The 12646-nt window shown below is 55.3% G+C and overlaps 1 protein-coding gene across 3 annotated transcripts in view; it reads right to left on the bottom strand.

The window, feature by feature from the left end:
• CPNE5 (copine 5) overlaps positions 1-12646 on the bottom strand; it is a 214894-nt gene that overhangs the window by 170972 nt on the left and 31276 nt on the right. For all 3 annotated transcript variants that reach the window (XM_048826649.2, XM_048826650.2, XM_048826648.2), the window contains exon 3: positions 2639-2685. In XM_048826649.2, the coding sequence (XP_048682606.1) occupies positions 2639-2685 (47 nt within the window). The remainder of the gene's footprint in view (positions 1-2638; positions 2686-12646) is intronic.

Here is a 12646-nt window from a genome sequence, read left to right as displayed (position 1 = left end):
CTGTGCAGCTGTAGTGAATGGGGCCTGATGGTGTGACTGGAATACGAGCAATCAGCATGTTGGGCATTGCAATGAGGATCGACAGCCACAGATCAGGGCTGGTATCAATGAGGACATTTACTGACATGGCTAGATCTCTCCCCCTGGACACTCTTCTTCCAGAAGAAGCACGTCTACATGGAGTGTTTCACTGGCAAAGCCGTGTCGGTACTTTTCCCCATGTAGATGACCCCGAAGGCACAATGACCTGGAGACAGGGCAGGGAGGGTCCCAGCTACGCCAACCAGCGAGATGCAAGACCCACCCCTTTGATCCAGAATTCACTTGGTTCCAGTTAATTGCTGCTGGGGGCACAATGGGGCAGTGTCCAGGAAGTGGATCTCTTGTGTGGACTGGACCAGGCTGAGGTTGATGGTGGGATGGATGGACACTACGGTGCTAATAAGCGATGGTCACATAAACACCACCCTATACCGGAAACCTACTGACCGCTATTCCTACCTACATGCCTCCAACTTTCACCCTGACCACACCACACGATCCATTGTCTACAGCCAAGCTCTGCGATACAACCGCATTTGCTCCAACCCCTCAGACAGAGACAAACACCTACAAGATCTCTATCAAGCATTCTTACAACTACAATACCCACCTGCGGAAGTGAAGAAACAGATTGACAGAGCCAGAAGAGTACCCAGAAGTCACCTACTACAGGACAGGCCCAACAAAGAAAATAACAGAATGCCATGAGCCATCACCTTCAGCCCCCAACTAAAACCCCTCCAGTGCAACATCAAGGATCTACAACCTATCCTGAAGGACGACCCATCACTCTCACAGATCTTGGGAGACAGGCCAGTCCTTGCTTACAGACGGCCCCCCAACCTGAAGCAAATACTCACCAGCAACCACACACCACACAACAAAACCACTAACCCAGGAACCTATCCTTGCAATAAAGCCCATTGCCAACTGTGTCCACATATCTATTCAGGGGACACCATCGTAGGGCCTAATCACATCAGCCACACTATCAGAGGCTCGTTCACCTGCACATCTACCAATGTGATATATGCCATCATGTGCCAGCAGTGCCCCTCTGCCATGTACATTGGTCAAACTGGACAGTCTCTACATAAAAGAATAAATGGACACAAATCAGATGTCAAGAATTATAACATTCATAAACCAGTCGGAGAACACTTCAATCTCTCTGGTCACGTGATTACAGACATGAAAGTTGCAATTCTTCAACAAAAAAACTTCAAATCCGGACTCCAGCGAGAAACTGTAACTTAGGCTTGAATAGAGACTGGGAGTGGCTAAGTCTTTATGCAAGGTAACCTATTTCCCCTTGTTTTTTCCTACCCCCTACGTTCTTGTTAAACCCTGGATTTGTGCTGGAAATGGCTCACCTTGATTATCATACACATTGTAAGGAGAGTGATCACTTTAGATAAGCTATTGTCAGCAGGAGAGTGGGGTGGGGGGAGGTATTTTTTCATGCTTTGTGTGTATAAAAGATCTTCTACACTTTCCACAGTATGTATCCGATGAAGTGAGCTGTAGCTCACGAAAGCTTATGCTCAAATAAATTGGTTAGTCTCTAAGGTGCCACAAGTCCTCCTTTTCTTTTTGCGAATACAGACTAACACGGCTGTTACTCTGAAACCTCATAAGTCAGGGATGGATGGATGGATGGATGGATGGATGGTGAAGGGATGGACAGGTGGGAGGGTGTGTACAGGAAGGCTGGGACAGGGTCCATCCACTCTGGTGGGGAGGGGCTCTGCCGAGGAGGGCTGTATAAGTACACACAGGAGGCAGGCAGTGCATAGACCCTCTGCCCATGGGATGCTGGATCTCAGCTCAGCCCCGCGCTGAACCAGGTGGCACGAAATAACAATGAAAACAAGCCACAGGGTTGACCCAGACAAGCAAAGATCTGAATGTGCCTGGCAGACCCCCTGCCCAGTGCTCTGCAAGGCCTCTCCTCCCAGGGAGAGCAGGAATCACACGCTACACTTCTTGGGGCCTGGGTGGCACGCACAGCGCCTCCCCACACACAGACAGGCAGGCCAGATAGCCCGGCCAGATAGCCCCAGAGGACGTCACACACACACATACACACACTGCAGGACGTCTTCACCCTAGACACATGCACACGACACTGCCAAGGCTGGGAGCGAAAGAGGCCAGCTGAGAGGCAGGTCTGGTTTTCTGAGCTCAGCCAAGCACGGGGCAGGATGTGGGGGGTGGGAAACAGGCTGAATCCTGCCACTTCCCCCCGTCCCACCGGGATGTTCCTCTGGACTTTCCTTACTCATTTTGCTGGATATTTTGCCCTTTTCTGGGGACTTTTCAGTGAGGCTCTCAACGCGATTCACAGACAATCCTGGATTCCCTCCCACAGTTCCCACATCAGCAGCATTAACATCCTTTTGCAGATGGGAAACTGAGGCATGTCACGGTGAAGAGACTCACCTGAGGATACAGAGCAAATCAATGGCAGAGCTGGGAATGGAGCCCAGGAGGCCAGAAACTCTCACCACTCATCCCAACTGTCCCTCTCACCCCTGCGCCCCGCCCAGGACCCAGGGTCTCCCACAGAAATAGGAAAAAATGGCACAGTTCTTACCTCCCTCCACTGCTTGGTCTCTATCCCCTGGGTATAGAGCACACACACTGCGGGGAAAGAGAACAGGACACAGGTTAATGTGGGCCATGGCACTGTGGGCAGTTGGACTGGCAGGCGCCTTTCCTTTGGGGCATCTGGTCCAGCAGCCTGGAGCCTTCTCCCACTCCGAGGAAGGAGAGGGTGGGGCTCTAGAGTCGCCTTTGTGAATTGGAAGGCAAAGATTTTGGTCCCTCAAGGGGGTCTCTCTGGCTTCCCCCCCCCCGCCACACACACACTCCCCTCCCCACTAGTCAGCGTTAGCGGCATCACCACGAGCACCCAGCGGCTCCCACCAGGACCAGGGCCCCATTGCTCTACAGGCTCTACTAAGAGAGATTCCCCACCCCAAACAGACCAGACAGACAGAGAGTGGGAGGGGAAATTGAGGCACAGAGAAAGGAAGTGACTTGACCAAGGTCATCCAGCTGCTCAGTGTCAGAGACAGGAATAGAAGCCTGAGTCTCAGCCAAATGCTCTGCCCTGGGGCCACGCTGGTCCTCCATCAGTGCATTTATTATTGCAGACATCGTTCCTATCTGGGGGTCACCGTGCGCTGCTCTGAGTGCAGTTACACCCCTCAGACGCCTGCTGCCCCCTGTCCCATGGATCAGCACCAGGGAGGCTGAGTCTAGGCCAAGCTGCGTACCCCAGATTCTTCTGAAATGGTTTCAGCACAGGCCAGGCCTTCCCCAGTGCTGACAGGGCATCGCTCAGAGGCCTGGGCAGAGTCCCCATGGCAGCCTGGCATGTGCCCAGAGCAGGGACTGCTAGTGTTACCCGACTGCCTTTAAAGAAGCCCAGAATCACTGGCCAGGCCCAACATACATGGGACCAGAACCTGGGGACCTCTGCTGAGGGTCGGGGAGGAAGAGGCACCGGGGCTGACAGGAGCCATGCTGAGCTTGCCCGGTTGGCAGCGTCTCCTTGCCCATCTCAGAGGGTGTGGAATGAATCGCCCAGGGGATGTGGCAGGCAGCTTTGTGGCTGCCACATGAAGCGGAAAGACAAACCAGAGATTATTCTGTGTCATGGCAATGGGAAACCCTGGAGCCCAGCACAGCCTGGCCCGGGGAGCCACTCCCTGGGCAGCTCCAGGCCAGCAGCACAAGCTGCTGCTAGCCTGGGGATCCCCACCCAACGCTACCCCATCCCCCACCTTGCCTGAGCACTGGCTCCGCTACTCCCATTGGCCAGGAACCGCAGCCAATGGGAGCTGCGGGGGTGGTACCTGCGGGCAGAGGCGGCACACAGAGCCACCTAGCCAGCAGAGACAGGTTGCCAATTGTGGGGAGCTGCCTGAGGTAAGCGCCACCTGGATCTGGCACCCCAAAACCCCTCCCGTGCCCAAACTCCCTCCCAGAGCCCACGCCATGCACCCCCTCCCACACTCCGAACCCCTCATGGCTGGTCCTCTGCCTAGGAGCATCAGGGACATGGTGCCGCGTGCAGGGAGCCAAGAGGAGCCAGGTAGGGAGCCACCAGCCCCGCACCAGCCAGACTATAAACTGGACTTTCTATGAAGATTAGAAATGCTGGTTTATAGAGCATTCCGGTTGGTACCAGGCCGGATAACTCCACTTTTCCTGTATTCGAACTGTAGGGACGTGTTCATAGAATATCAGGGTTAGAAGGGACCTCAGGAGGTCATCTAGTCCAACCCCCTGCTCAAAGCAGGATCAATCCCCAATTTTTGCCCCAGATCCCTAAATGGCCCCCTCAAGGATTGAACTCACAACCCTGGGTTTAGCAGGCCAATGCACAAACCACTGAGCTATCCCTCCCCCATCCGTGTTTGGACTTTACTGAGTGCTTGGGAGATTGCTGCTGTCAATCTCACCCAGAACGTCCCTATCCCTTATCGGACGGTGACATGTGAGCCGTTGTATTGTGAGCCTGTGACACTGGGACCCACCAGCCTGGAGAGAGACATTAGCTAGCGTGAAGGGCTGGGCTCCAACCAAAGGTGTGATGCTTGGCCCCCCAGGAGAGGTCCATCGACGCCAGGTAGACTATTGTGAGACGTTGAAGAGGATGAAAGATGTTGGCTGTTCTGCCCTTGCCCCGGGAAATGCGAGTGATTCCTCCCACTGGCTGAGTTTGCAGCTCAGAGCACACAGTAGGAGGGGGATAAAAACTCCTAACAAGGAGGAACTGGATCTCTGTGCTGCTTGGACTCGGGTCAGGGGGAAGGACGGGAGGGTTACTAGACATATGTAAGAGATCCCCAGGAGCCTTAAAGGACATATAGAGCTCGTTTATTATAGAAGCTTCTACAGCAGAACCTCAGAAATACGGGAATGGAGACTGTTCTTAACACTGCACAAGACATGACGGACGTCAGCCACGGGGCGGGGTTGGGGCTGCAGATGTGGGGGGATGGGGGGTTTCAAGGTGTCTGACCCTTGGGGCGCCACGGCTCCCGGTGTGGGGCTCAGGGTTTCTGCCCTGCACCAGGGCTCAGGGCTTTAGACCTGCGGGGAGCTTCACCCACAACTCCATTCCCAGCTTCAGCTTCGCGGGAGCACCGGGGCTCAGGGCTTCTCACAGCACTGCTCCTGGTTTCAGCCGGTGGGGGGGACACTAGGGCTCAGGGCTTTAGTTACACGCACGGGGGGAATGTCAGAGCTGAAACCAGCGCTCCCCTCATAGCTAAAGCCCCAGGGCCCGGAGCCCCCCTCAGGGCTGAAGCTGGGAATGGAGCTGTGGGGCTAAAGCACTGAACCCCGGAGCTCCCTCCACCCCAAGTCTAAAACCCTGAGCCCCAGTGTTCCCAAGGGTCAGACCCCAGAGCACCCCCCCCACCGTGTGGCTGCAGCCCCAACTCCGCCCTCCCCCCATGGCTGAAGTCTGAAGCCCTGAGCCCTGCAGGGCTAAAGCCCCAAACCCCCGGCCTCCTACTGGGCCTTGGAGTTTTTATAGTATGTTGGAGGGGGGCTCAGAAAGAAAATGGTTGAGAAGCCTGCAGTACAGTATTTGCTGGGGTTTGTCTCTGCACTGCCTGATTGCATACTGCCAGTTCCACACAGGGTCCGGTTGACCGGCCAGTCTGTAACTCTGGTGTTCCTATTGTAAGCGGGGAAATAGTCTCGCTATTGTGGGTAAACTTTCCTGGCTTCTGCACTACCCCAGTGAAGTGGGCTAGCGAGAGGATCTGAGACCTCGCTCCCACTTCCTTTACCCAGAGGCCTCCCTGCCCTTGAGGACTCCCCTTCCACTCTCCCGTCTGGCAGAGTCCTCGTAACCTCAACAAGGCTGGGCCCAGGATTCCAGGGGGGCTCGACCCCCAACTCTGCTGTGGTCACCTAGGACAGGGGCTAGGGTGTCCCCACTCCAGGGTACTCTCTCTGCACTGGGCACTTCTCTGACCCACTGACCATTACATACAATTTAAAGCAAATGCAAGTTATTTAATCAACAATTAATTTTAAAAAGAATAAGGAAAAATGGGAAAGGTGAAAGGAAACACATCACCCCGCTCTGTGGCAGGGAACACCACAAACAGTGTCTCTGGAACGTCAGGGCAGTTCACAGTCTGCTCCTTGTAAGTCCCAGGCCCCCTGCTCTGGCCCTGGCCGTGCTGCAGGGATGCTGCGGGTCGGACACTTGCTCTGGTGGTGGCCACACGCTCTCAGGCTCTAAGTGGTGGGACCCTTCTTCCCGGTGTCGCCCCCGCCCTGTCGGGGTTATGATCCAAGCCTGGCCTGCAGAGCCCCTTGGCTGAGGCGTCTCCCTGTGCTGGGCCCACTACCCAGGGTCCCCCTCGCTCTCCCCAGCTGCTCACCGCACCCAGCTCTGGACTGCTCCAGCCCCAGCTGCACCACTCGGTCTCAGCACGGCTGCTGCTGCCTCCAGCTCCCTGGGCTGCTTCTCTGGCCCCTCCGGCTCTGCTCCCTTCAGCTCTGCTCCCAGGACAGGTCTGCTCTGCAGGCTGCTTCTGTGACTCTGCTCCCAGCACTGACCTGCTCCCTGGGCTGCTTTTCTGGCCCCTCTGGCTCTGGTTGCTGCAGCTCTGCTCCCAGGGCAAGTCTGCTCTCTCTGGGCTGTGCCTCTGGGTTGGGGGCTGCAGCTCTGCTCCCAGGACAGGGTCTGCTCTCTCTGGGCTGCTTTTCTGGCCCCTCTGGATCTGGCCCAGCTCTGCTCCCCAGCTCAGCTTGGGCCCCTGCTCTCTCCTTAGCTCGGTCCCACTCCGTCTGACCCAGGCAAATCCAGCTCACACGGAGGATGGAACCTCCCTGGCCTCCTGACTCCCTGATTAGCCTGCCCGCCCTGTCATTCAAGCTGACCTGGAGCACTGGCCTCTCCCCATTGTTCTGGGGACTGTCAGTCTCAGGGTCCTGATTCCCCATCGACCCTGCCCCCTTTTTAGTACTGGGAGCTAGCAACTAAAACACCCCCACGGAATGTTAGTAAGGGGGCAACAGTCCCCTTGCTCCTCATGCTCAAATAAATTGGTTAGTCTCTAAGGTGCCACAAGTCCTCCTTTTCTTTTTGCGAATACAGACTAACACGGCTGTTACTCTGAAACCAGTCCCCTTACACTATCTTTGAGGTTCTGCTGTATTATACAAATAAGTTACAATCTTAAGTTTCAAAATGTCTCTCTGTTCACCTGCTTTAACCCTTGTGACGAAGTGGGACTGTTCTTAATGTTTCCTCTGAATAGTGTGGGAGTGCCTCAGTTTCCCCTATGCAGTTCTTAAGTATCTAGGTGGTGGGATAAGGGTGTATGATCATTGCAGAGCCCTAGAGGGCAGGTGTGTGCAGGAGTCTGGACACAGAGAATGGCCGACACCCTGTTTCCTGGCAACTGATGGCCTGGCCCTTCCCCCCTGCAAGGTGAGAGCTAAAGGGTTGGAGAACAAAGGAATCAGGTGACCACCTGGCCCAGGAAAGGAACAAAGCCCAGAGGAGGAGGGGCTGGAGGGAGTTTCAGTTTGGGGCTGGCTGGGACATGGAGTGAAGGGCAGACGTGGTTGTCTGGCTCACTGCCCCCCAAAATGGACCCAGCTGAGGGGTCCTGTTCTCTGCACCTACAAGCTCTGTGTTAGACCATGTTCCTGTCATCTAATAAACCTCTGTTTTACTGGCTGGCTGAGAGTCACGTCTGACTGCGAAGTTGGGGTGCAGGACCCTCTGGCTTCCCCAGGAGCCCTGCCTGAGCGGACTCGCTGGGGGAAGCACACGGAGGGGCAGAGGATGCTGAATGCTCCGAGGTCAGACCCAGGAAGGTGGAAGCTGTGTGAGCTGTGTGTCCTGAAGACAGGCTGCTCACAGAAAGGCAACTGCCCCAGAGTCCTGACTGGCTTCATGGGGAGCAGTTCCAGAGCATCGCCCAGGGACTCCGTGACGACTGGTGGCAGCGGTGGGATGTACTGCACCCCGTAGATGGCGCTTCCTGCAGTAACTGACTGGGGAGCAGTAACACGAAGGGGGATTGACGGGGACCAGGCCTGCTGAAGGCTCAGAGAGGAGCGGTTTCGGGGGGCGGTTAACCCCTGGGAGTGTGTGACCAGCGAGAAGGACTGTGCAGTAATGGGGTCCCCCTGGGGATTGCAGCGAGCAGTCCAAGGGGCGGAGGAGTCTGCAGCTCGACCCTGGCAAAGAGGTGGTGACCTCGAGAAGGGCTGGCACACTAGGGGTTCTCCCTGGAAACCGTGGGGAGCTGAGAACACACGGGCCTGTGAGTCCACAACAACTTGGGAGGAGCGGAGTGATGGCCTGTCACCGTCTCCTTAAGAAGCACATTGTAACCCTGTGCAAAAAGAGAGGGTTGAGCGTTGGAAAGTTCACCAAAGCAGAGTTAATCGTGCAGCTGGAGGAGGATGACCGCTGTAAGGAACAGATTCCTGACCCCAAATGGGGCTATAGCAGGATCTGGGAGCAGCTGGAGCGGGAGCCAGGCATCCCCAAGACTCCTGTCCCCGACCAGACGAGGGTCTTCACGATTGGGTTCCCCATCCGGGGATCGGAGACGGACGGGATTGGAGCTGAGTCCGAGAGAGCAAGAGGACTGTGAGAGACAGCGAGAGCCCGAGAAAGAGCTTCAGAAGCAGCAGCAGCATGAACTGGCGGTGGTGGGGCGGAGAGGCCTAGGGGACCTCCCCGGGGTGAGTGGGGATAGATCGCGGGGGGCCAGTTCCGCAGGGAACCTCGAGACTAAATTGCTGCCCCTGGTTAAGGAGGGGGGGATGTGGATGCCCACCTCACTGCCTTTGAGCAGGCTGGCGATTTGAACCAAGGGGACCCTGCAGAAAAGCCCCAGTGTCTAGCTCCCTTGCTGGGTCCCAAGGCCATAGACTCCATCAGCCAGATGGTTGGGGATGTGGACAGGCTCCCACTCCTGACCCCAACCGATATGTCTGTGTGGAGTTTCCTGGGGCCAGGCCAAGGGTTTGAATTTGAATCCAGGGAACCAATCGGCAGAGAGGGAAACGGTCAGTGAAAATGCAGATGACCTGGCTGGCAGCAGGGAGGAGCCGCTAGGCTCAGGCTACCTGCCTGCCTGTAACCAAACCCCTGGGGCGGGGTGGGACAGAGAGATGCTCCCTGCCCCCTTGCCCACCAGAGTGGGGACTCTCGCTGGCTCTGATGCATTGAGGAAAGCAGTGGCCTGTCCCCACTGGGACAGCAAGGGCAGCGCTGAGCACAGTGGGAGCTGAGACCCCAGCTGAATGGGGGGAGACACAGGCAAGGCAGTTTATCTGTGGGGTGTGGCAAGGTGCTTGGTAAGGAAAGTTTGGATGAGCCTAGGCAGCCTTGTGAGCTGATGGCTGTGTCTAGTCAGCAGGGTGGGAAGGCGAGGAGAGTGGAAGATGAGTGTCCCTGGACCTTACCTGTTAGCTGGGTGGAGAATTGGGACAGGGAAGGAAACGTGTCTGTGTCTGTCAGGGGTATTGACTTGCCTGTGGAGGGAGCTACCCCAGTCTCCAGGCAGTTGTCTGTGAACAGCCTTGTGTGCTGGGACGAGGGGAAGGAGATCCCAAGCTGGGTGTCTGGGAAAGGAGAAAGTGTGTCTGTCTCTTCTTTGTCTGTGGAGCAGACAAAAGGGGCCTTTCAGCCTGTGATGGTTGAGGGGAGTGCAGTTGTCTCAGAGTTTGTTCTCGATTCAGCTAAAGCCCAGGAAGGGAAGGGTCCTAAGTTTGTGTCTGCTTGGGAGAATGGCCCTGTAACTAGGTCGCATCCAGTTAGTGTCTATGCAAAATCCCAGAGACCAGACAATTCTGGTGCTTGTATTTTGCCTGTTGCTAGTGTGTTGTTGGGAAAGGGTGCAGCAACTCTGTCTGATCAGGGTGAGATCCTAGCCAGGGCACAAGGAGAGCATGAAGGTGTGTGATTGTGTTACCTACTGAGGGTGTGGAAACCTGTAGCAAGAAGGAAAAGATTCCTGAATTTGTGTGTGGCAAAGGGAAGGAGAATGCTTCTGACCTTTTATCAAGGAAGTCTGTAAGTTTGCCTGGAAGGGGATTGTGTAGGAATCCACCGGATGGGCCAGAGGTGATTCTGGATGTAAGTGAGACCCAGAAAGAGTCTGCTGTTGCTCAGGAAAGTGTTCCTCTAGAGCAAGCCCTAGGTAAAGAGGGTAAGAGCAGAATTTCTGGGAGGGGTGAATTGTTGCATAGAAAAGCCCTAGGGAAAGGAATCCTCATGGAGTCTTTGCAAGCAGTTTACTGCCACTGAAGGGTGTGAAAGTGATTTAATCAAGAAAGTTTCAGTTCCTAACAGCCAGAAATTTTCTGTTGTGAATGGATCCACTGACTGTCCTATTGAAAGACCTAGTGTGGAGAGCTTTGAGAAGGTCTCAGATGAAGTGAAAGCTGTTAAGAAAGTTAAACAGTCCTATAACCAAGTGGCTGTGTTTGGCCAGCTGGTTGGGGAGAAGACCCAATCCCAGTTTGACCCCCTGGGGTTTTGGGGTGGCCAAAGGGCACGGGCCGCATAAACCTTCCCACATGCGGCCTGCGAGTGCTATCGACCACCCCCGACCTAAGGGAGGGCGTGAAACTGGAAGGGCCTGATGTAACTCCTCCCAAGGAATGGGAGAGATGCTGGGGCATCCATGGGAATGTTGGTGGCTTCGAACTTCCCCAGGTCACTGGCTAAAGTGACCCCGCTCAGTTCAATCTCGAAGGGGGGAGAGATGTGACGAAGACCCAATCCCAACAACCCTGTCAATAATTCTCGTGTCCTTTCCCTACTGTGACAAAGCTCTGTCCTTGTCTCCGTGGGTCCTGTGTTTCCTGGCAAATTTCGCTAACCTCAGAGGCTCACTGTGACCCTCTGTGTAACCCTTCTCTCTCTAGAGACAAGGGTCACAGCCTACTGAGCCATTTTCATCATAAGCCAGCAAGGGAGGTGAGGAGAAGTTATCCTTCCTTGTACAGTCTCTGTTGTCTCCCAGTCTCAGTGATTAATCAGGGGGCAAAGTGTGGGGGGAGCTCGGGCCCCCTCTCTACTCCAGGCTCCAGCCCAGGGACCCTAATAGTATCAGCTATGGTAGCTGACCTTTTAGAAACATGACACGTACAATTCCCTGGACTATTTCCCCCACAGCAGCCCTCACTTCCTCAAGCTCCACTTCACCCTTACCTCAGGGCCTCCTTCCTTGTGCCTGATATGGTGTGTACTGCTCAGCCTCTCCAACAGCGCACCTTCCTCCCACAGCTCCTGACATGCACACCCACCTGACTGACTGGGAGGCTTTTAACTAGTTTCAGCCAGCCCCTGATTGGCTTCAGGTGTCCCAATCAACCTAGCCTTCCCCCTGCCTTCTGGAAAGTTCTTAATTGGCCCTAGGTGTCTTAATTGACCTGGAGCAGCTGCCATTTAACTTATCCTGGTACCAGGGATTTGTTTAGCCTGGAGCTAATCTATCTATCTCCCACTACTTTTCCATAGCCATCTGGCCTTGCCCCGTCACACTACTTAATACATCTGTAGATAGTTTGTTAGAGGATTGGCTGCAAGCCTGGTCTTTGGGGTGAGATCTGAGGTGCAGTTGACCTGGGGTAAGTGACTGGTCCTTTGGGACTGGGCGTGACCTGAACCTCACTGTGATCTGTGGTGAGGGGACCAGCTACCACAAAGGTGGATGGGTGGCGAGACAAATCGGCGTGCCCAAGGGGACTGTCTGCCACTTTGTGTCCAGATGTTGCAGTGCCAGAGACATTCACACTTGATACTGGGCAGTTGGAAATCTAAGGACACAACTTGGCCAAGGTGGGGTGTGGGCCCTGCTCCCTCCAGTCTGCCCTGAGGTTGGTATGCAGGCTCTCGCTCACTGCAGGCAGCTGTACTGATGGATTCAGTCACTAGGAACCAGACTGAGACCCAGCAAACTCATCTCACACAGGGACCACCAAACAGTCACCTCTGGCCTGGATGGGACTTGAATCAGTGACGGAGGCTGTATGGCCCCAACCCCCCTCCCCATAACTGCTCCAGTGCAGCCTCACGTGCAGTCCCATGTGCTTAGCGTGACTGTCCCTGCAGTGCCATGTGCTGGACGACACGCTGCCCCCCAGCACCCTTCCCCCAGGTCTCTGGTCCCTTCAGGCCGGGCCAGGCTCACGCTGCACCAATGAGTTAAAAGCTAACCCGAGGGAATCTCTGGCTAATTTCACACTGGGCTGAGGATATCGGCAGAGGAGAGACACTCTCAGCAAATTGTCATCTGGAGACAAGTCAAGGAGCCGTGGGCTCGATTCTAATGCTATTTACTGAACGGAGCAGCTGTTTGCAAGACAATCTGCACACGGGGCTCCCAGAGGGCGTTCGGCTGGGCTTGGCGTAGTTCATCCCAGGAATGTGAATATCCTAGTGGCGCATCAGAGATCAGCTCCAGGTCCAGCTGGTCACACTCTGCACTCATTACTAGCCTGCTGGACCCTGCTTCGGATCAGGAGTGCCCCAATCCCCAGCGCTGAGACCTGCTGTCCCTGAAGTCCCACACTCAGTGTCCCCTGCAAGGGG

Source organism: Caretta caretta, chromosome 21 (assembly GCF_965140235.1).
Source record: "Caretta caretta isolate rCarCar2 chromosome 21, rCarCar1.hap1, whole genome shotgun sequence".
Classification (NCBI taxonomy): domain Eukaryota; kingdom Metazoa; phylum Chordata; order Testudines; family Cheloniidae; genus Caretta; species Caretta caretta.
This window is presented reverse-complemented; position numbering and strand designations above follow the sequence as displayed.